This window comes from Oncorhynchus nerka, linkage group LG8 (genome assembly GCF_034236695.1).
Source record: "Oncorhynchus nerka isolate Pitt River linkage group LG8, Oner_Uvic_2.0, whole genome shotgun sequence".
NCBI lineage: Eukaryota > Metazoa > Chordata > Actinopteri > Salmoniformes > Salmonidae > Oncorhynchus > Oncorhynchus nerka.
This window is the reverse complement of record NC_088403.1, coordinates 4622057-4641803: the sequence shown is the minus strand read 5'-3', so window position 1 is coordinate 4641803 and position 19747 is coordinate 4622057. Positions and strand designations below refer to the sequence as shown.

At 54.7% G+C, this 19747-nt stretch overlaps 1 protein-coding gene across 1 annotated transcript; it reads left to right on the top strand.

The window, feature by feature from the left end:
- Nucleotides 1-2126: 2126 nt before the first annotated feature.
- On the top strand, nt 2127-17951 carry LOC135572747 (inner nuclear membrane protein Man1-like). The gene is made up of 6 exons (XM_065021182.1): nt 2127-2286; nt 3981-4159; nt 4450-4531; nt 9242-9347; nt 12861-12939; nt 17367-17951. The coding sequence occupies exons 1-6, from the start codon at nt 2156-2158 to the stop codon at nt 17543-17545; spliced, it is 756 nt and encodes a 251-aa protein (XP_064877254.1). The 5' UTR covers nt 2127-2155; the 3' UTR covers nt 17546-17951.
- The last annotated feature ends 1796 nt before the right edge of the window (nt 17952-19747 follow it).

The following is a 19747-nucleotide window of genomic DNA, read 5'->3' as shown; positions in this document are numbered from 1 at the left end:
CTCTCTCTCTCTAGTGATTGGTCTGGTGTGAGGTGTATTCTACTATATGAAGTATCTAATCTAACCTTCTCTCTAGTGGTTGGTCTGGTGTGAGGTGTATTCTACTATATGAAGTATCTAACCTCTCTCTAGTGATTGGTCTGGTGTGAGGTGTATTCTACTATATGAAGTATCTAATCTAACCTCTCTCTAGTGATTGGTCTGGTGTGAGGTGTATTCTACTATATGAAGTATCTAATCTAACCTTCTCTCTAGTGGTTGGTCTGGTGTGAGGTGTATTCTACTATATGAAGTATCTAATCTAACCTCTCTCTCTCTCTCTAGTGATTGGTCTGGTGTGGGGTGTATTCTACTATATGAAGTATCTAATCTAACCTTCTCTCTAGTGGTTGGTCTGGTGTGAGGTGTATTCTACTATATGAAGTATCTAATCTAACCTTCTCTCTAGTGATTGGTCTGGTGTGAGGTGTATTCTACTATATGAAGTATCTAACCTTCTCTCTCTCTCTCTCTAGTGATTGGTCTGGTGTGGGGTGTATTCTACTATATGAAGTATCTAACCTCTCTCTAGTGATTGGTCTGGTGTGGTGTATTCTACTAATGAAGTATCTAATCTCCTTCTTCTCTAGTGATTGGTCTGGTGTGGGGTGTATTCTACTATATGAAGTATCTCCTAACCTTCTTTCAGTGATTGGTCTGGGTGGGGTGTATTCTACTATATGAAGTATCTAACCTTCTCTCTCTCTCTCTCTAGTGATTGGTCTGGTGTGGGGTGTATTCTACTATATGAAGTATCTAACCTCTCTCTAGTGATTGGTCTGGTGTGAGGTGTATTCTACTATATGAAGTATCTAATTTAACCTCTCTCTCTCTAGTGATTGGTCTGGTGTGGGGTGTATTCTACTATATGAAGTATCTAATCTAACCTTCTCTCTCTAGTGATTGGTCTGGTGTGGGGTGTATTCTACTATATGAAGTATCTAATCTAACCTTCTCTCTCTAGTGATTGGTCTGGTGTGGGGTGTATTCTACTATATGAAGTATCTAACCTCTCTCTAGTGATTGGTCTGGTGTGAGGTGTATTCTACTATATGAAGTATCTAACCTCTCTCTAGTGATTGGTCTGGTGTGGGGTGTATTCTACTATATGAAGTATCTAACCTCTCTCTAGTGATTGGTCTGGTGTGAGGTGTATTCTACTATATGAAGTATCTAACCTCTCTCTAGTGATTGGTCTGGTGTGGGGTGTATTCTACTATATGAAGTATCTAACCTTCTCTCTAGTGATTGGTCTGGTGTGAGGTGTATTCTACTATATGAAGTATCTAACCTTCTCTCTAGTGATTGGTCTGGTGTGAGGTGTATTCTACTATATGAAGTATCTAATTTAACTCTCTCTCTAGTGATTGGTCTGGTGTGGGGTGTATTCTACTATATGAAGTATCTAATCTAACCTTCTCTCTCTAGTGATTGGTCTGGTGTGGGGTGTATTCTACTATATGAAGTATCTAATCTAACCTTCTCTCTCTAGTGATTGGTCTGGTGTGGGTGTATTATACTATATGAAGTATCTAATCTAACCTTCTCTCTCTAGTGGTTGGTCTGGTGTGGGGTGTATTCTACTATATGAAGTATCTAATCTAACCTTCTCTCTAGTGATTGGTCTGGTGTGGGGTGTATTCTACTACATGAAGTATCTAATCTAACCTTCTCTCTCTAGGCACATGACATGGTGGATTGGTCTGGTGTGAGGTGTATTCTACTATATGAAGTATCTAATCTAACCTTCTCTTCTAGTGATTGGTCTGGTGTCAGGTGTAACTAATGAAGTATCTAATCTAACCTCTCTCTAGTGGTTGGTCTGGTGTGAGGTGTAGGACAGGTGGAAGTATCTAACCTCTCTCTAGTGATTGGTCTGGTGTGGGGTGTACTACCCTATGAAGTATCTAACCTCTCTCTAGTGATTGGTCTGGTGTGGGGTGTATTCTACTATATGAAGTATCTATCTCTCTCTAGTGATTGGTCTGGTGGTGTATTCCCCAGGACAGGTATCTAATCTAACCTCCTCTCTCCCATCTCTAGTGATTGGTCTGGTGTGGGGTGTATTCAACCCCATGAAGATCGTTGGAGGAGAGAGGAAGAGGAGACCAGGCCCATGTATGACATGGTGGAGAGAATCATAGGTGTTCTGAGGATCCACAACGCGTCCTGTCAGGAGAACAATGACCTCCAGCCCTACCTGCCCATCCCTCACGTCAGAGACTCCCTGGTTCAGCCCCAGGACAGGTGGGTACTAACCTCCTACCTGCCCATCCCTCACGTCAGAGACTCCCTGGTTCAGCCCCAGGACAGGTGGGTACTAACCTCCTACCTGCCCATCCCTCACGTCAGAGACTCCCTGGTTCAACCCCAGGACAGGTGAGTACTAACCTCCTACCTGCCCATCCCTCACGTCAGAGACTCCCTGGTTCAGCCCCAGGACAGGTGAGTACTAACCTCCTACCTGCCCATCCCTCACGTCAGAGACTCCCTGGTTCAGCCCCAGGACAGGTGGGTACTAACCTCCTACCTGCTCATCCCTCACGTCAGAGACTCCCTGGTTCAGCCCCAGGACAGGTGAGTACTAACATCCTACCTGCCCATCCCTCACGTCAGAGACTCCCTGGTTCAGCCCCAGGACAGGTGAGTACTGACCTCCTACCTGCCCATCCCTCACGTCAGAGACTCCCTGGTTCAGCCCCAGGACAGGTGAGTACTAACCTCCTACCTGCCCATCCCTCACGTTAGAGACTCCCTGGTCCAACCCCAGGACAGGTGAGTACTAACATCCTACCTGTCCATCCCTCACGTCAGAGACTCCCTGGTTCAACCCCAGGACAGGTGAGTACTAACCTCCTACCTGCCCATCCCTCACGTCAGAGACTCCCTGGTTCAACCCCAGGACAGGTGAGTACTAACCTCCTACCTGCCCATCCCTCACGTTAGAGACTCCCTGGTTCAGCCCCAGGACAGGTGAGTACTAACCTCCTACCTGCCCATCCCTCACGTCAGAGACTCCCTGGTTCAGCCCCAGGACAGGTGAGTACTAACCTCCTACCTGCCCGTCCCTCACGTTAGAGACTCCCTGGTTCAGCCCCAGGACAGGTGAGTACTAACCTCCTACCTGCCCGTCCCTCACGTTAGAGACTCCCTGGTTCAGCCCCAGGACAGGTGAGTACTAACCTCCTACCTGCCCATCCCTCACGTCAGAGACTCCCTGGTTCAACCCCAGGACAGGTGAGTACTAACCTCCTACCTGCTCATCCCTCACGTCAGAGACTCCCTGGTCCAACCCCAGGACAGGTGAGTACTAACCTCCATTTAGTCAAGCTATGTTCGTTTCTATTCTACCATTTAGAGACAAGCTATGTTCGTTTCTATTCTACCATTTAGAGACAAGCTATGTTTGTTTCTATTCTACCATTTAGAGACAAGCTATGTTTGTTTCTATTCTACCATTTAGAGACAAGCTATGTTAGTTTCTATTCTACCATTTAGAGACAAGCTATGTTAGTTTCTATTCTACCATTTAGAGACAAGCTAGTCATAATGACTGTTCGTTTCTATTCTACCATTTAGAGACAAGCTATGTTCGTTTCTATTCTACCATTTAGAGACAAGCTATGTTCGTTTCTATTCTACCATTTAGAGACAAGCTATGTTCGTTTTTATTCTACCATTTAGAGACAAGCTATGTTAGTTTCTATTCTACCATTTAGAGACAAGCTATGTTCGTTTCTATTCTACCATTTAGAGACAAGCTATGTTAGTTTCTATTCTACCATTTAGAGACCAGCTATGTTAGTTTCTATTCTACCATTTAGAGACAGGCTATGTTAGTTTCTATTCTACCATTTAGAGACAAGCTATGTTAGTTTCTATTCTACCATTTAGAGACAAGCTAGTCATAATGACTGTTCGTTTCTATTCTACCATTCCAGAAAGAAGCTGAAGAAGGTCTGGGACCGGGCTGTGACCTTCCTCTCAGCCAATGAGAGCCGTATCAGGACAGAGTCTCAGCGGATTGGCGGAGCCGACTTCCTGGTGTGGAGGTGGCTCCAGCCCTCTCTGAGCTGCGACCAGATCTCACTCATCCCCTCCAAAGTCTGGCAGGGCAAAGGTAACTAACCCGTCCCCCATTCCTAGTGTGCTCCCAAATGGCACCCTGTTCCCTACGTAGGGCACTACCAACTCCCTATTAATACCCATGGTTACGAAATGTGATGTTCGATGAGCAGGTGTCCACGTACTTTTTTGGTCGTGTAGTTTCATGTCAGAAATAAGAAAATGTTTCTTCCCTGCTGTTATACTGTCCATCTAGCGTCTCTTGTCCGTCTTTCGTCCATCTAACACATTTCCTGTCTTTTTCTCCATCGAACGTCTCTTTCCTGTCTGTCTCTCTTCTCTCAGCGTTCCCTCTGGACAGGAGGAACTCTCCCCCCAACAGTTTAACACCGTGTCTGAAGATCAGAAACATGTTTGATCCAGTCATGTGAGTACCAGAGGGTGTTACTAAGTCAATGTGAGTACCAGAGGGTGTTACTAAGTCCATGTGAGTACCAGAGGGTGTTACTAAGTCAATGTGAGTACCAAAGGGTGTTACTAAGTCAATGTGAGTACCAGAGGGTGTTACTAAGTCCATGTGAGTACCAAAGGGTGTTACTAAGTCCATGTGAGTACCAAAGGGTGTTACTAAGTCAATGTGAGTACCAAAGGGTGTTACTAAGTCCATGTGAGTACCAGAGGGTGTTTACTAAGTCCATGTGTTCACCATCAGTCTTTAAGGTTCTGTCGGGGTTAGGGATGAGCATGTACTTGTCAGGGGACTAAAACGCTCTCTTTGCATGTCGGTATCAGCAGACACTATCATAGATGTGGACGTTGGCAGACTATTAGATGTGGACGTCAGCAGACTCTCTCTTAGACATGGACGTCGGCAGACTCTCTTAGACGTTGGCAGACTCTCTTAGACGTGGACGTCGGCAGACTCTCTTAGACGTGGACGTCGGCAGACTCTCTTAGACGTGGACGTCGGCAGACTCTCTTAGACGTGGACGTCGGCAGACTCTCTTAGACGTGGACGTCGGCAGACTCTCTTAGACGTGGACGTCGGCAGACTCTCTTAGACGTGGACGTCGGCAGACTCCCTCTTAGACGTGGACGTCGGCAGACTCCCTCTTAGACGAGGACGTCGGCAGACTCCCTCTTAGACGAGGACGTCGGCAGACTCCCTCTTAGACGAGGACGTCGGCAGACTCCCTCTTAGACGAGGACGTCGGCAGACTCCCTCTTGGACGAGGACGTCGGCAGACTCCCTCTTGGACGAGGACGTCGGCAGACTCCCTCTTGACGAAGGACGTCGGCAGACTCCCTCTTGGACGAGGACGTCGGCAGACTCCCTCTTGGACGAGGACGTCGGCAGACTCCCTCTTGGACGAGGACGTCGGCAGACTCCCTCTTGGACGAGGACGTCGGCAGACTCCCTCTTGGACGAGGACGTCGGCAGACTCCCTCTTGGACGAGGACGTCGGCAGACTCCCTCTTGGACGAGGACGTCGGCAGACTCCCCTTCTTCGGGACTCCCTCGAGGACGTCGGCAGACTCCCTCTTGGACGAGGACGTCGGCAGACTCCTCTTGGACGAGGACGTCGGCAGACTCCCTCTTGGACGAGGACGTCGGCAGGCTCCCTCTTGGACGAGGGCGTCGGCAGGCTCCCTCTTGGACGAGGACGTCGGCAGGCTCCCTCTTGGACGAGGACGTCGGCAGGCTCCTCTTGGACGAGGACGTCGGCAGGCTCCCTCTTGGACGAGGACGTCGGCAGGCTCCCTCTTGGACGAGGGACGTCGGCAGGCTCCCTCTTGGACGAGGACGTCGGCAGGCTCCCTCTTGGACGAGGACGTCGGCAGGCTCCCTCTTGGACGAGGACGTCGGCAGGCTCCCTCTTGGACGAGGACGTCGGCAGGCTCCCTCTTGGACGAGGACGTCGGCAGGCTCCCTCTTGGACGAGGACGTCGGCAGGCTCCCTCTTGGACGAGGACGTCGGCAGGCTCCCTCTTGGACGAGGACGTCGGCAGGCTCCCTCTTGGACGAGGACGTCGGCAGGCTCCCTCTTGGACGAGGACGTCGGCAGGCTCCCTCTTGGACGAGGACGTCGGCAGGCTCCCTCTTGGACGAGGACGTCGGCAGGCTCCCTCTTGGACGTCGGCAGGCTCCCCTCGGACGTCGGCAGGCTCCCTCTCGGACGTCGGCAGGCTCCCTCTCGGACGCCGGGCAGGCTCCCTCTCGGACGTCGGCAGGCTCCCCTCTCGGACGTCGGCAGGCTCCCTCTCGGACGTCGGCAGGCTCCCTCTCGGACGTCGGCAGGCTCCCTCTCGGACGTCGGCAGGCTCCCTCTCGGACGTCGGCAGGCTCCCTCTCGGACGTCGGCAGGCTCCCTCTCGGACGTCGGCAGGCTCCCTCTCGGACGTCGGCAGGCTCCCTCTCGGACGTCGGCAGGCTCCCTCTCGGACGTCGGCAGGCTCCCTCTCGGACGTCGGCAGGCTCCCCGGACGTCGGCAGGCTCTCTCGTAGACGTGGCCGTCGGCAGGCTCTCTCGTAGACGTGGCCGTCGGCAGGCTCTCTCGTAGACGTGGCCGTCGGCAGGCTCTCTCTTAGACGTGGCCGTCGGCAGGCTCTCTCTTAGACGTGGCCGTCGGCAGGCTCTCTCGTAGACGTGGCCGTCGGCAGGCTCTCTCGTAGACGTGGCCGTCGGCAGACTCTCTCGTAGACGTGGCCGTCGGCAGACTCTCTCGTAGACGTGGCCGTCGGCAGACTCTCTCGTAGACGTGGCCGTCGGCAGACTCTCTCTTAGACGTGGCCGTCGGCAGACTCTATCTTAGACGTGGCCGTCGGCAGACTCTCTCTTAGACGTGGCCGTCGGCAGACTCTCTCTTAGACGTGGCCGTCGGCAGACTCTCTCTTAGACGTGGCCGTCGGCAGACTCTCTCCTAGACGTGGCCGTCGGCAGACTCTCTCTTAGACGTGGACGTCGGCAGACTCTCTCTTAGACGAGGACGTCGGCAGACTCTCTCTTAGACGTGGACATTTACATTTACATTTAAGTAATTTAGCAGACGCTCTTATCCAGAGCGACTTACAAATTGGTGCGTTCACCTTATGACATCCAGTGGAACAGCCACTTTACAATAGTGCATCTAAATCTTTTAAGGGGGGTGAGAAGGATTACTTTATCCTATCCTAGGTATTCCTTAAAGAGGTGGGGTTTCAGGTGTCTCCGGAAGGTGGTGATTGACTCCGCTGTCCTGGCGTCGTGAGGGAGTTTGTTCCACCATTGGGGGGCCAGAGCAGCGAACAGTTTTGACTGGGCTGAGCGGGAACTGTACTTCCTCAGTGGTAGGGAGGCGAGCAGGCCAGAGGTGGATGAACGCAGTGCCCTTGTTTGGGTGTACGTCGGCAGACTCTCTTAGACGTCGGCAGACTCTCTCTTGGGCGTCGGCAGACTCTCTCTTGGGCGTCGGCAGACTCTCTCTTGGGCGTCGGCAGACTCTCTCTTGGGCGTCGGCAGACTCTCCCTTGGGCGTCGGCAGACTCTCCCTTGGGCGTCGGCAGACTCTCTCTTGGGCGTCGGCAGACTCTCTCGTGGGCGTCGGCAGACTCTCTCGTGGGCGTCGGCAGACTCTCTCGTGGGCGTCGGCAGACTCTCTCGTGGGCGTCGGCAGACTCTCTCGTGGGCGTCGGCAGACTCTCTCGTGGGCGTCGGAGACTCTCTCGTGGGCGTCGGCAGACTCTCTCGTGGGCGTCGGCAGACTCTCTCGTGGGCGTCGGCAGACTCTCTCGTGGGCGTCGGCAGACTCTCTCGTGGGCGTCGGCAGACTCTCTCGTGGGCGTCGGCAGACTCTCTCGTGGGCGTCGGCAGACTCTCTCGTGGGCGTCGGCAGACTCTCTCGTGGACGTCGGCAGACTCTCTCTTAGACGTGGCCGTCGGCAGACTCTCTCTTAGACGTGGCCGTCGGCAGACTCTCTCTTAGACGTGGCCGTCGGCAGACTCTCTCTTAGACGTGGCCGTCGGCAGACTCTCTCTTAGACGTGGCCGTCGGCAGACTCTCTCTTAGACGTGGCCGTCGGCAGACTCTCTCTTAGACGTGGCCGTCGGCAGACTCTCTCTTAGACGTGGCCGTCGGCAGACTCTCTCTTAGACGAGGCCGTCGGCAGACTCTCTCTTAGACGTGGACGTCGGCAGACTCTCTCTTAGACGTGGACGTCGGCAGACTCTCTCTTAGACGTGGACGTCGGCAGACTCTCTCTTGGACGTCGGCAGACTCTCTCTTGGACGTCGGCAGACTCTCTCTTGGACGTCGGCAGACTCTCTCTTGGACGTCGGCAGACTCTCTCTTAGACGTGGCCGTCGGCAGACTCTCTCTTAGACGAGGCCGTCGGCAGACTCTCTCTTAGACGAGGACGTCGGCAGACTCTCTCTTAGACGTGGACGTCGGCAGACTCTCTCTTGGACGTCGGCAGACTCTCTCTTGGACGTCGGCAGACTCTCTCTTGGACGTCGGCAGACTCTCTCTTGGACGTCGGCAGACTCTCTCTTGGACGTCGGCAGACTCTCTCTTGGACGTCGGCAGACTCTCTCTTGGACGTCGGCAGACTCTCTCTTGGACGTCGGCAGACTCTCTCTTGGACGTCGGCAGACTCTCTCTTGGACGTCGGCAGACTCTCTCTTGGACGTCGGCAGACTCTCTCTTGGACGTGGACGTCGGCAGACTCTCTCTTGGACGAGGACGTCGGCAGACTCTCTCTTGGACGAGGACGTCGGCAGACTCTCTCTTGGACGAGGATGTCGGCAGACTCTCTCTTGGACGTGGGCGTCGGCAGACTCTCTCGTGGGCGTCGGCAGACTCTCGTGGGCGTCGGCAGACTCTCTCGTGGGCGTCGGCAGACTCTCTCTTAGATGTGAACGTTGGCAGACTCCCTCTCAGATGTGGATGTATATTGTATCAAGTGTCTTCCCTGGGCTGGAAGTGTCTGTTTGCATGTGAGATTGTCCAGTGATGGAACCGCTATCCCAGTGGAATGACACATGCATGTGCCACATGTACTGTCCTATCCTACCTGTGTGTTCTTGACTACCAGGTTAGAGGTGGGTTCGGACTTCTAGATGACATCTGACCCCTTTACGTATGTGTGTGTTTGTAACAGGGAGGTTGGTGAAAACTGGCATCTGGCCATCCACGAGGCCATCTTGGAGAAGTGTTGTGACAACGACGGCATCGTCCACATCGCTGTCGACAAGAACTCCAGAGAGGTGAGTGTCTGTCACAGCTGTTATATCAAGCAATGGCTGTGTTCCAAGCGGCTCTCTATTCTTTTACCAAATAGGGCTATCTTCTGTATACCACCCCTACCTGATCACAACACAACTGTTTGGCTCAAACGCACTAAGAGAACAAGGCACACCTGTTCATTGAAATGCATTCCAGATGACTACCTCATGAAGCTGGTTGAGAGAATGCCAAGAGTGTGCAAAGCTGTCATCAAAGCAGAGGGTGCCTAGTTTGAAGAATCTCAAATGTAACATTTTTGATTTAACACTTTAACAGCCATCTGGTTATATATCCACTGACCAGGTGGAACCAACAGCCGTCTGGTTATATATCCAGTGACCAGGTGGAACCAACAGCCATCTGGTTATATATCCACTGACCAGGTGGAACCAACAGCCACATGGTTATATATCCACTGACCAGGTGGAACCAACAGCCATCTGGTTATATATCCACTGACCAGGTAGAACCAACAGCCATCTGGTTATATATCCACTGACCAGGTGGAACCAACAGCCGTCTGGTTATATATCCAGTGACCAGGTGGAACCAACAGCCATCTGGTTATATATCCACTGACCAGGTGGAACCAACAGCCGTCTGGTTATATATCCGGTGACCAGGTGGAACCAACAGCCACATGGTTATATATCCACTGACCAGGTGGAACCAACAGCCATCTGGTTATATATCCACTGACCAGGTAGAACCAACAGCCATCTGGTTATATATCCACTGACCAGGTGGAACCAACAGCCATATGGTTATATATCCACTGACCAGGTAGAACCAACAGCCATCTGGTTATATATCCACTGACCAGGTAGAACCAACAGCCATCTGGTTATATATCCACTGACCTGATGGAACCAACAGCCATATGGTTATATATCCACTGACCTGATGGAACCAACAGCCACGTGGTTATATATCCACTGACCTGATGGAACCAACAGCCACGTGGTTATATATCCATGACCATGGAACCAACAGCCATCTGGTTATATATCACTGACCAGGTGGAACCAACAGCCATCTGGTTATATATCACTGACCAGGTGGAACCAACAGCCATCTGGTTATATATCCACTGACCTAGAACCAACAGCCATGGAACCATATCCAGACCATCTGGTTATATATCTACTGACCAGGTGGAACCAACAGGCTTCTGGTTATATATCTCTGACCAGGTGGGCCATATGGTTATATATCCACTGACCAGGTGGAACCAACAGCCATATGGTTATATATCCACTGACCAGGTAGAACCAACAGCCATCTGGTTATATATCCACTGACCAGGTAGAACCAACAGCCATCTGGTTATATATCCACTGACCAGGTGGAACCAACAGCCATCTGGTTATATATCCACTGACCAGGTGGAACCAACAGCCATATGGTTATATATCCACTGACCAGGTGGAACCAACAGCCATCTGGTTATATATCCACTGACCTGGTGTTTATAACCTGTGATAGAAGAGCTTGTTAACCTCTCTCTCCAGGGCTGTGTCTATAACCTGTGATAGAAGAGCTTGTTAACCTCTCTCTCCTCTCTCTCCAGGGATGTGTCTATAACCTGTGATAGAAGAGCTTGTTAACTTCTCTCTCCAGGGCTGTGTCTATAACCTGTGATAGAAGAGCTTGTTAACTTCTCTCTCCAGGGCTGTGTCTATAACCTGTGATAGAAGAGCTTGTTAACTTCTCTCTCCAGGGCTGTGTCTATAACCTGTGATAGAAGAGCTTGTTAACTTCTCTCTCCAGGGATGTGTTTATAACCTGTGATAGAAGAGCTTGTTAACCTCTCTCTCTCCTCTCTCTCCAGGGCTGTGTTTATAACCTGTGATAGAAGAGGTTGTTAACCTCTCTCCTCTCTCTCCAGGGATGTGTCTATAACCTGTGATAGAAGAGCTTGTTAACCTCTCTCTCTCTCCTCTCTCTCCAGGGATGTGTCTATAACCTGTGATAGAAGAGCTTGTTAACCTCTCTCTCCAGGGATGTGTCTATAACCTGTGATAGAAGAGCTTGTTAACCTCTCTCTCTCCTCTCTCTCCAGGGATGTGTCTATAACCTGTGATAGAAGAGCTTGTTAACCTCTCTCTCCAGGGATGTGTTTATAACCTGTGATAGAAGAGCTTGTTAACCTCTCTCCTCTCTCTCCAGGGATGTGTCTATAACCTGTGATAGAAGAGCTTGTTAACCTCTCTCTCCAGGGCTGTGTCTATAACCTGTGATAGAAGAGCTTGTTAACCTCTCTCCTCTCTCTCCAGGGATGTGTCTATAACCTGTGATAGAAGAGCTTGTTAACTTCTCTCTCTCGTCTCTCCCCAGGGCTGTGTTTATAACCTGTGATAGAAGAGCTTGTTAACCTCTCTCTCCTCTCTCTCCAGGGATGTGTCTATAACCTGTGATAGAAGAGCTTGTTAACTTCTCTCTCTCGTCTCTCCCCAGGGCTGTGTTTATAACCTGTGATAGAAGAGCTTGTTAACCTCTCTCTCCTCTCTCTCCAGGGATGTGTCTATAACCTGTGATAGAAGAGCTTGTTAACCTCTCTCTCTCCTCTCTCTCCAGGGATGTGTTTATAACCTGTGATAGAAGAGCTTGTTAACCTCTCTCTCTCCTCTCTCTCCAGGGATGTGTCTATAACCTGTGATAGAAGAGCTTGTTAACCTCTCTCTCTCCTCTCTCTCCAGGGATGTGTTTATAACCTGTGATAGAAGAGCTTGTTAACCTCTCTCCTCTCTCTCCAGGGATGTGTCTATAACCTGTGATAGAAGAGCTTGTTAACCTCTCTCTCTCCTCTCTCTCCAGGGATGTGTTTATAACCTGTGATAGAAGAGCTTGTTAACCTCTCTCCTCTCTCTCCAGGGATGTGTCTATAACCTGTGATAGAAGAGCTTGTTAACCTCTCTCTCTCCTCTCTCTCCAGGGATGTGTTTATAACCTGTGATAGAAGAGCTTGTTAACCTCTCTCCTCTCTCTCCAGGGATGTGTCTATAACCTGTGATAGAAGAGCTTGTTAACCTCTCTCTCCAGGGCTGTGTCTATAACCTGTGATAGAAGAGCTTGTTAACCTCTCTCTCTCCTCTCTCTCCAGGGATGTGTTTATAACCTGTGATAGAAGAGCTTGTTAACCTCTCTCTCTCCTCTCTCTCCAGGGATGTGTCTATAACCTGTGATAGAAGAGCTTGTTAACCTCTCTCTCTCCAGGGATGTGTCTATAACCTGTGATAGAAGAGCTTGTTAACCTCTCTCTCTCCTCTCTCTCCTCTCTCTCTCCTCTCTCTCTCCTCTCTCTCTCCTCTCTCTCCAGGGATGTGTCTATAACCTGTGATAGAAGAGATTGTTAATCTCTCTCCTCTCTCTCTCCTCTCTCTCTCCTCTCTCTCTCCTCTCTCTCCTCTCTCTCTCCTCTCTCTCCTCTCTCTCTCCTCTCTCTCCTCTCTCTCCTCTCTCTCTCTCCTCTCTCCTCTCTCCTCTCTCTCCAGGGATGTGTCTATGTGAAGTGTCTGTCAGCAGAACACTCAGGGAAAGCCTTCAAGGCGCTACATGGCTCCTGGTTCGATGGTAAATTCACTTTTTTAATATATTTTAAATGACTTTAGCCACAACACACTAGTCTTTGTTTGTCCTTCGTTGTCCTTCCGTCCTCTAATGAACCTTGTTGTTACCTGCTGACTTCCTTATTGTTGACCATTTTATCTCACCACCTGGATCAAAACCAATAGCCCTTGTTTGCTAACTTTGAGCCAATAGCATTTTGTACTACTATTCATGTGGGGCTGTGGTCATTGATACCGGATAAAATAGGAAGGATTTAAGAGATTTAGTCACATGGTTGGTTTTCATTGTCTCTCGCTCTCTCCCTACCTACCGTCTCTCTCTCCCTCCCTCCCTACCTACCGTCTCTCTCTCTCCCTCCCTACCTACCGTCTCTCTCTCCCTCCCTACCTACCGTCTCTCTCTCCCTCCCTCCCTACCTACCGTCTCTCTCTCCCTCCCTCCCTACCGTCTCTCTCTCCCTCCCTCCCTACCGTCTCTCTCTCCTCCCTACCTTCTCTCTCTCCCTCCCTCCCTCCCGTCTCGCTCTCCCTCCCTAACGTCTCTCTCTCCCTCCCTCCCTACCGTCCCTCCCTCCCTCCCTACCGTCCCTCTCTCCTCCCTCCCTCCCTCCCTACCGTCCCTCTCTCCCTCCCTCCCTACCGTCTCTCTCTCCCTCCCTCCCTACCGTCTCTCTCTCCCTCCCTACCTTCTCTCTCTCCCTCCCTCCCTCCCGTCTCGCTCTCCCTCCCTAACGTCTCTCTCTCTCCCTCCCTCCCTACCGTCCCTCCCTCCCTCCCTACCGTCCCTCTCTCCCTCCCTCCCTCCCTCCCTACCGTCCTCTCTCCTCCCTCCCTCTCTCTCTCTCCCTCCCTCCCTACCGTCCCTCCCTCCCTCCCTACCGTCCCTCTCTCCCTCCCTCCCTACCGTCCCTCCCTCCCTCCCTCCCTACCGTCCCTCTCTCCCTCCCCTCCCTACCGTCCCTCTCTCCCTCCCTCCCTACCCTCTCTCCCTCCCTCCCTACCTACCATCTCTCTCTCCCTCCCTCCCTACCGTCTCTCTCTCCCTCCCTCCCTACCGTCTCTCTCTCCCTCCGTCTCTCTCTCCCTCCCTCCCTACCGTCTCTCTCTCCCTCCCTCCCTACCGTCTCTCTCTCCCTCCCTACCTACCGTCTCTCTCTCCCTCCCTACCGTCTCTCTCTCTCCCTACCGTCTGTCTCTCTCCCTACCGTCTCTCTCTCTCCCTCCCTACCTACCGTCTCTCTCTCTCCCCACCTACCGTCTCTCTCTCCCTACCTACCGTCTCTCTCTCCCTACCTACCGTCTCTCTCTCTCCCTCCCTACCGTCTCTCTCCCTCCCTACCGTCTCTCTCCCTCCCTACCGTCTCTCTCCCTCCCTACCGTCTCTCCCTCTCTACCGTCTCTCTCTCCCTCCCTACCTTCTCTCTCTCCCTCCCTCCCTCCCGTCTCGCTCTCCCTCCCTCCCGTCTCGCTCTCCCTCCCTCCCGTCTCTCCCTCCTCCCTACCGTCCCTCTCTCCCTCCCTCCCTCCCTCCCCTACCCCCCCCTCTCTCCTCCCTCCCTCCCTACCGTCCCTCTCTCCCTCCCTCCCTACCGTCTCTCTCTCCCTCCCTCCCTACCGTCTCTCTCTCCCTCCCTCCCTACCGTCTCTCTCTCCCTCCCTCCCTACCGTCTCTCTCTCCCTCCGTCTCTCTCTCCCTCCCTCCCTACCGTCTCTCTCTCCCTCCCTCCCTACCGTCTCTCTCTCCCTCCCTACCTACCGTCTCTCTCTCCCTCCCTACCGTCTCTCTCTCTCCCTACCGTCTGTCTCTCTCCCTACCGTCTCTCTCTCTCCCTCCCTACCTACCGTCTCTCTCTCTCCCCACCTACCGTCTCTCTCTCCCTACCTACCGTCTCTCTCTCCCTACCTACCTCTCTCTCTCTCTCCTCCCTACCGTCTCTCTCCCTCCCTACCGTCTCTCTCCCTCCCTACCGTCTCTCTCTCCCTCCCTACCGTCTCTCCTCTCTCCGTCTCTCTCTCCCTCCCTACCTTCTCTCTCTCCCTCCCTCCCTCCCGTCTCGCTCTCCCTCCCTCCCGTCTCGCTCTCCCTCCCTCCCGTCTCTCCCTCCCTCCTCCCTACCGTCCCTCTCTCCCTCCCTCCCTCCCTCCCTCCCCTACCGTCCCTCTCTCCTCCCTCCCTCCCTACCGTCCCTCTCTCCCTCCCTCCCTACCGTCTCTCTCTCCCTCCCTCCCTACCGTCTCTCTCTCCCTCCCTCCCTACCGTCTCTCTCTCTCCCCACCTACCGTCTCTCTCTCTCCCCACCTACCGTCTCTCTCTCCCTCCCTCCCTACCGTCTCTCTCTCCCTCCCTACCGTCTCTCCCTCCTCCCTACCGTCTCTCTCTCCCTCCCTACCTACCGTCTCTCCCTCCCTCCCTACCTACCGTCTCTCCCTCCCTACCGTCTCTCCCTCTCCCTACCGTCTCTCTCTCCCTCCCTACCTACCGTCTCTCCCTCCCTCCTACCTACCGTCTCTCCCTCCCTACCGTCTCTCTCTCTCCCTACCGTCTCTCTCTCCCTCCCTACCGTCTCTCTCTCCCTCCCTACCGTCTCTCTCTCTCCCTACCTACCGTCTCTCCCTCCCTCCCTACCGTCTCTCTCTCCCTCCCTCCCTACCGTCTCTCTCTCCCTCCCTCCCTACCGTCTCTCTCTCCCTCCCTCCCTACCGTCTCTCTCTCCCTCCCTCCCTACCGTCTCTCTCTCCCTCCCTCCCTACCGTCTCTCTCTCCCTCCCTCCCTACCGTCTCTCTCTCCCTCCCTACCGTCTCTCCCTCCCCTCCCTACCGTCTCTCTCTCCCTCCCTCCCTACCGTCTCTCTCTCTCTCCCCACCTACCGTCTCTCTCTCCCTCCTCCCTACCGTCTCTCCCTCCCTCCCTACCGTCTCTCTCTCCCCCTCCCTACCGTCTCTCTCTCCCTCCCTCCCTACCGTCTCTCTCTCTCCCTCCCTCCCTACCGTCTCTCTCTCCCTCCCTCCCTACCGTCTCTCTCTCCCTCCCTCCCTACCGTCTCTCTCTCCCTCCCCCTACCGTCTCTCCCTCCCTCCCTACCGTCTCTCTCTCCCTCCCTACCGTCTCTCTCTCTCCCCACCTACCGTCTCTCTCTCTCCTCTCCCCACCTACCGTCTCTCTCTCCCTCCCTCCCTACCGTCTCTCTCTCCCTCCCTCCCTACCGTCTCTCTCTCCCTCCCCTCCTACCGTCTCTCTCTCCCTCCCTCCCTACCGTCTCTCTCTCCCTCCCTCCCTACCGTCTCTCTCTCTCCCTCCCTCCCTACTCTCTCCCTCTCCTCCCTACCGTCTCTCCCCCCTCCCTACCGTCTCTCTCTCCCTCCCTCCCTACCGTCTCTCTCTCTCTCCCCACCTACCGTCTCTCCCTCCTCCCTACCTACCGTCTCTCTCTCCCTCCCTCCCTACCTACCGTCTCTCTCTCCCTCCCTCCCTACCTACCGTCTCTCTCTCCCTCCCTCCCTACCTACCGTCTCTCTCTCCCTCCCTCCCTACCTACCGTCTCTCTCTCCCTCCCTCCCTACCTACCGTCTCTCTCTCCCTCCCCCTCCCTACCGTCTCTCTCTCTCTCTCCCTCCCTCCCTACCGTCTCTCTCTCCCTCCCTCCCTACCGTCTCTCTCTCCCTCCCTCCCTACCGTCTCTCTCCCCCTCCTCCTACCTACCGTCTCTCTCTCCCTCCCTCCCTACCGTCTCTCTCTCCCTACCGTCTCTCTCTCCCTACCGTCTCTCTCTCCCTCCCTCCCTACCGTCTCCCTCCCTCCCTACCTACCGTCTCTCTCTCCCTCCCTCCCTACCTACCGTCTCTCTCTCTCCCTCCCTACCGTCTCTCTCTCCCTCCCTACTGTCTCTCTCTCCCTCCCTACTGTCTCTCTCTCCCTCCCTACCGTCCCTCTCTCTCTCCCTACCGTCTCTCTCTCCCTCCCTCCCTACTGTCTCTCCCTCCCTCCCTACCGTCTCTCCCTCCCTCCCTACCGTCTCTCTCTGCCTCCCTCCCTACCGTCTCTCTCTCTCCCCACCTACCGTCTCTCCCTCCTCCCTACCGTCCTCCCTCCCTCCTTCCCTACCGTCTCTCTCTCTCCCCACCTACCGTCTCTCCCTCCCTCCTCCCTACTGTCCCTCTCTCTCTCTCCCTACAGGGTCTCTCTCCCTCCCTCCCTACCGTCTCTCTCTCCCTCCCTCCCTACCGTCCCTCTCTCTCTCCCTACCGTCCCTCTCTCTCCCTACCGTCTCTCCCTCCCTCCCTACCGTCTCTCCCTCCCCTACCTACCGTCTCACCCCTTCCTCCCTACCGTCTCTCCCTCCTCCCTACCGTCTCTCTCTCCCTCCCTACCTATTGCCCCCCCCTCCCTACCTACTGCCCCCCTCCTCCCTACCTACTGCCCCCCCTCCCAGGTAAGCTGGTGACGGTGAAGTACCTGCGTCTGGACCGTTACCACCAGCGTTTCCCTCAGGCCCAGGGCTGTACCACCTCCCTGAAGCCCTCGAACACCTACATGAACACCATGTCCAGACTACGTCACCACACCAGCCCTGACAGCAGCTCTAACACGAACTCTCTAGGCTTCTCCTGAGGGGGGGGGGGCAGATTACCCCAGCCTCCTCTCTCCCTCAACCCCACCACACCAGCCCTGACACTAACTCTCTAGGCTTCTCCTGAGGGAGGGGGGGGGTTAGATTACCCCAGCCTCCCCTCTCCCTCAACCCCACCACAGCAGCTCTAACACGAACTCTCTAGGCTTCTCCTGAGGGGGGGCAGATTACCCCAGCGTCCTCTCTCCCTGAACCCCACAGATACCACCACACCAGCCCTGACAGGTCTGGGTTGAACCGTCTGTCTCGACTCACAGGGCTGGGTTGAACTGTCTGTCTCAACTCACAGGGCTGGGTGGAACCGTCTGTCTCAACTCACAGGGCTGGGTGGAACCGTCTGTCTCAACTCACAGGGCTGGGTGGAACCGTCTGTCTCGACTCACAGGGCTGGGGAACCGTCTGTCTCGACTCACAGGGCTGGGTGGAACCGTCTGTCTCGACTCACAGGGCTGGGTCGAACCGTCTCTCGACTCACAGGGCTGGGTCGAACCGTCTGTCTCGACTCACAGGGCTGGGTCGAACCGTCTGTCTCGACTCACAGGGCTGGGTGGAACCGTCTGTCTCGACTCACAGGGCTGGGTGGAACCGTCTGTCTCGACTCACAGGGCTGGGTCGAACCGTCTGTCTCGACTCACAGGGCTGGGTCGAACCGTCTGTCTCGACTCACAGGGCTGGGTCGAACCGTCTGTCTCGACTCACAGGGCTGGGTCGAACCGTCTGTCTCGACTCACAGGGCTGGGTCGAACCGTCTGTCTCGACTCACAGGGCTGGGTGGAACCGTCTGTCTCGACTCACAGGGCTGGGTGGAACCGTCTGTCTCGACTCACAGGGCTGGGTCGAACCGTCTGTCTCGACTCACAGGGCTGGGTGAACCGTCTGTCTCAACTCACAGGGCTGGGTGAACCGTCTGTCTCGACTCACAGGGCTGGGTCGAACCGTCTGTCTCGACTCACAGGGCTGGGTGGAACCGTCTGTCTCGACTCACAGGGCTGGTGGAACTGGGTCTGTCTCGACTCACAGGGCTGGGTGGGCTCTGTCTCGACTCACAGGGCTGGGTGGAACCGTCTGTCTCGACTCACAGGGCTGGGTGGAACCGTCTGTCTCGACTCACAGGGCTGGGTGGAACCGTCTGTCTCGACTCACAGGGCTGGGTGGAACCGTCTGTCTCGACTCACAGGGCTGGGTGGAACCGTCTGTCTCGACTCACAGGGCTGGGTGGAACCGTCTGTCTCGACTCACAGGGCTGGGTGGAACCGTCTGTCTCGACTCACAGGGCTGGGTCGAACCGTCTGTCTCGACTCACAGGGCTGGGTGGAACCGTCTGTCTCACAGGGCTGGGTGGAACCGTCTGTCTCGACTCACAGGGCTGGGTGGAACCGTCTGTCTGACTCACAGGGCTGGGTGGAACCGTCTGTCTCTCACAGGGCTGGGTGGAACCGTCTGTCTGTCTCACAGGGCTGGGTGGAACCGTCTGTCTCGACTCACAGGGCTGGGTGGAACCGTCTGTCTCACAGGGCTGGGTGGAACCGTCTGTCTCACAGGGCTGGGTGGAACTCACAGGGCAGGGGGTGGAACCGTCTGTCTCGACTCACAGGGCTGGGTGGAACCGTCTGTCTCACAGGGCTGGGTGGAACCGTCTGTCTGTCTCACAGGGCTGGGTGGAACCGTCTGTCTCACAGGGCTGGGTGGAACCGTCTGTCTCACAGGGCTGGGTGGAACCGTCTGTCTCACAGGGCAGGGCTCTCACAGGGCTGGGTGGAACCGTCTGTCTCGACTCACAGGGCTGGGTGGAACCGTCTGTCTCGACTCACAGGGCTGGGTGGAACCGCCTGTCTCGACTCACAGGGCTGGGGTGGAACCGCCTGTCTCGACTCACAGGGCTGGGGTGGAACCGTCTGTCTCGACTCACAGGGCTGGGTGGAACCGTCTGTCTCGACTCACAGGGCTGGGTGGAACCGTCTGTCTCGACTCACAGGGCTGGGTGGAACCGTCTGTCTCACAGGGCTGGGCTGGGGGTGGAACCGTCTGTCTGGGCTGGGTGGAACTCTGTCTCAACTCACAGGGCTGGGTGGAACCGTCTGTCTCAACTCACAGGGCTGGGTGGAACCGTCTGTCTCACAGGGCTGGGTGGAACCGTCTGTCTCACAGGGCTGGGTCGAACCGTCTGTCTCACAGGGCTGGGT

Excerpts from the sequence above, each read along its gene's own strand:
- LOC135572747 (XM_065021182.1), top strand. The coding sequence starts at position 2,156 with ATGTATGACATGGTGGAGAGAATCATAGGTGTTCTGAGGATCCACAAC. Across the intron at positions 4,160-4,449 it reads CAAAGTCTGGCAGGGCAAAG|CGTTCCCTCTGGACAGGAGG; the intron begins GTAACTAACCCG and ends CTCTTCTCTCAG. Across the intron at positions 4,532-9,241 it reads AACATGTTTGATCCAGTCAT|GGAGGTTGGTGAAAACTGGC; the intron begins GTGAGTACCAGA and ends TGTTTGTAACAG.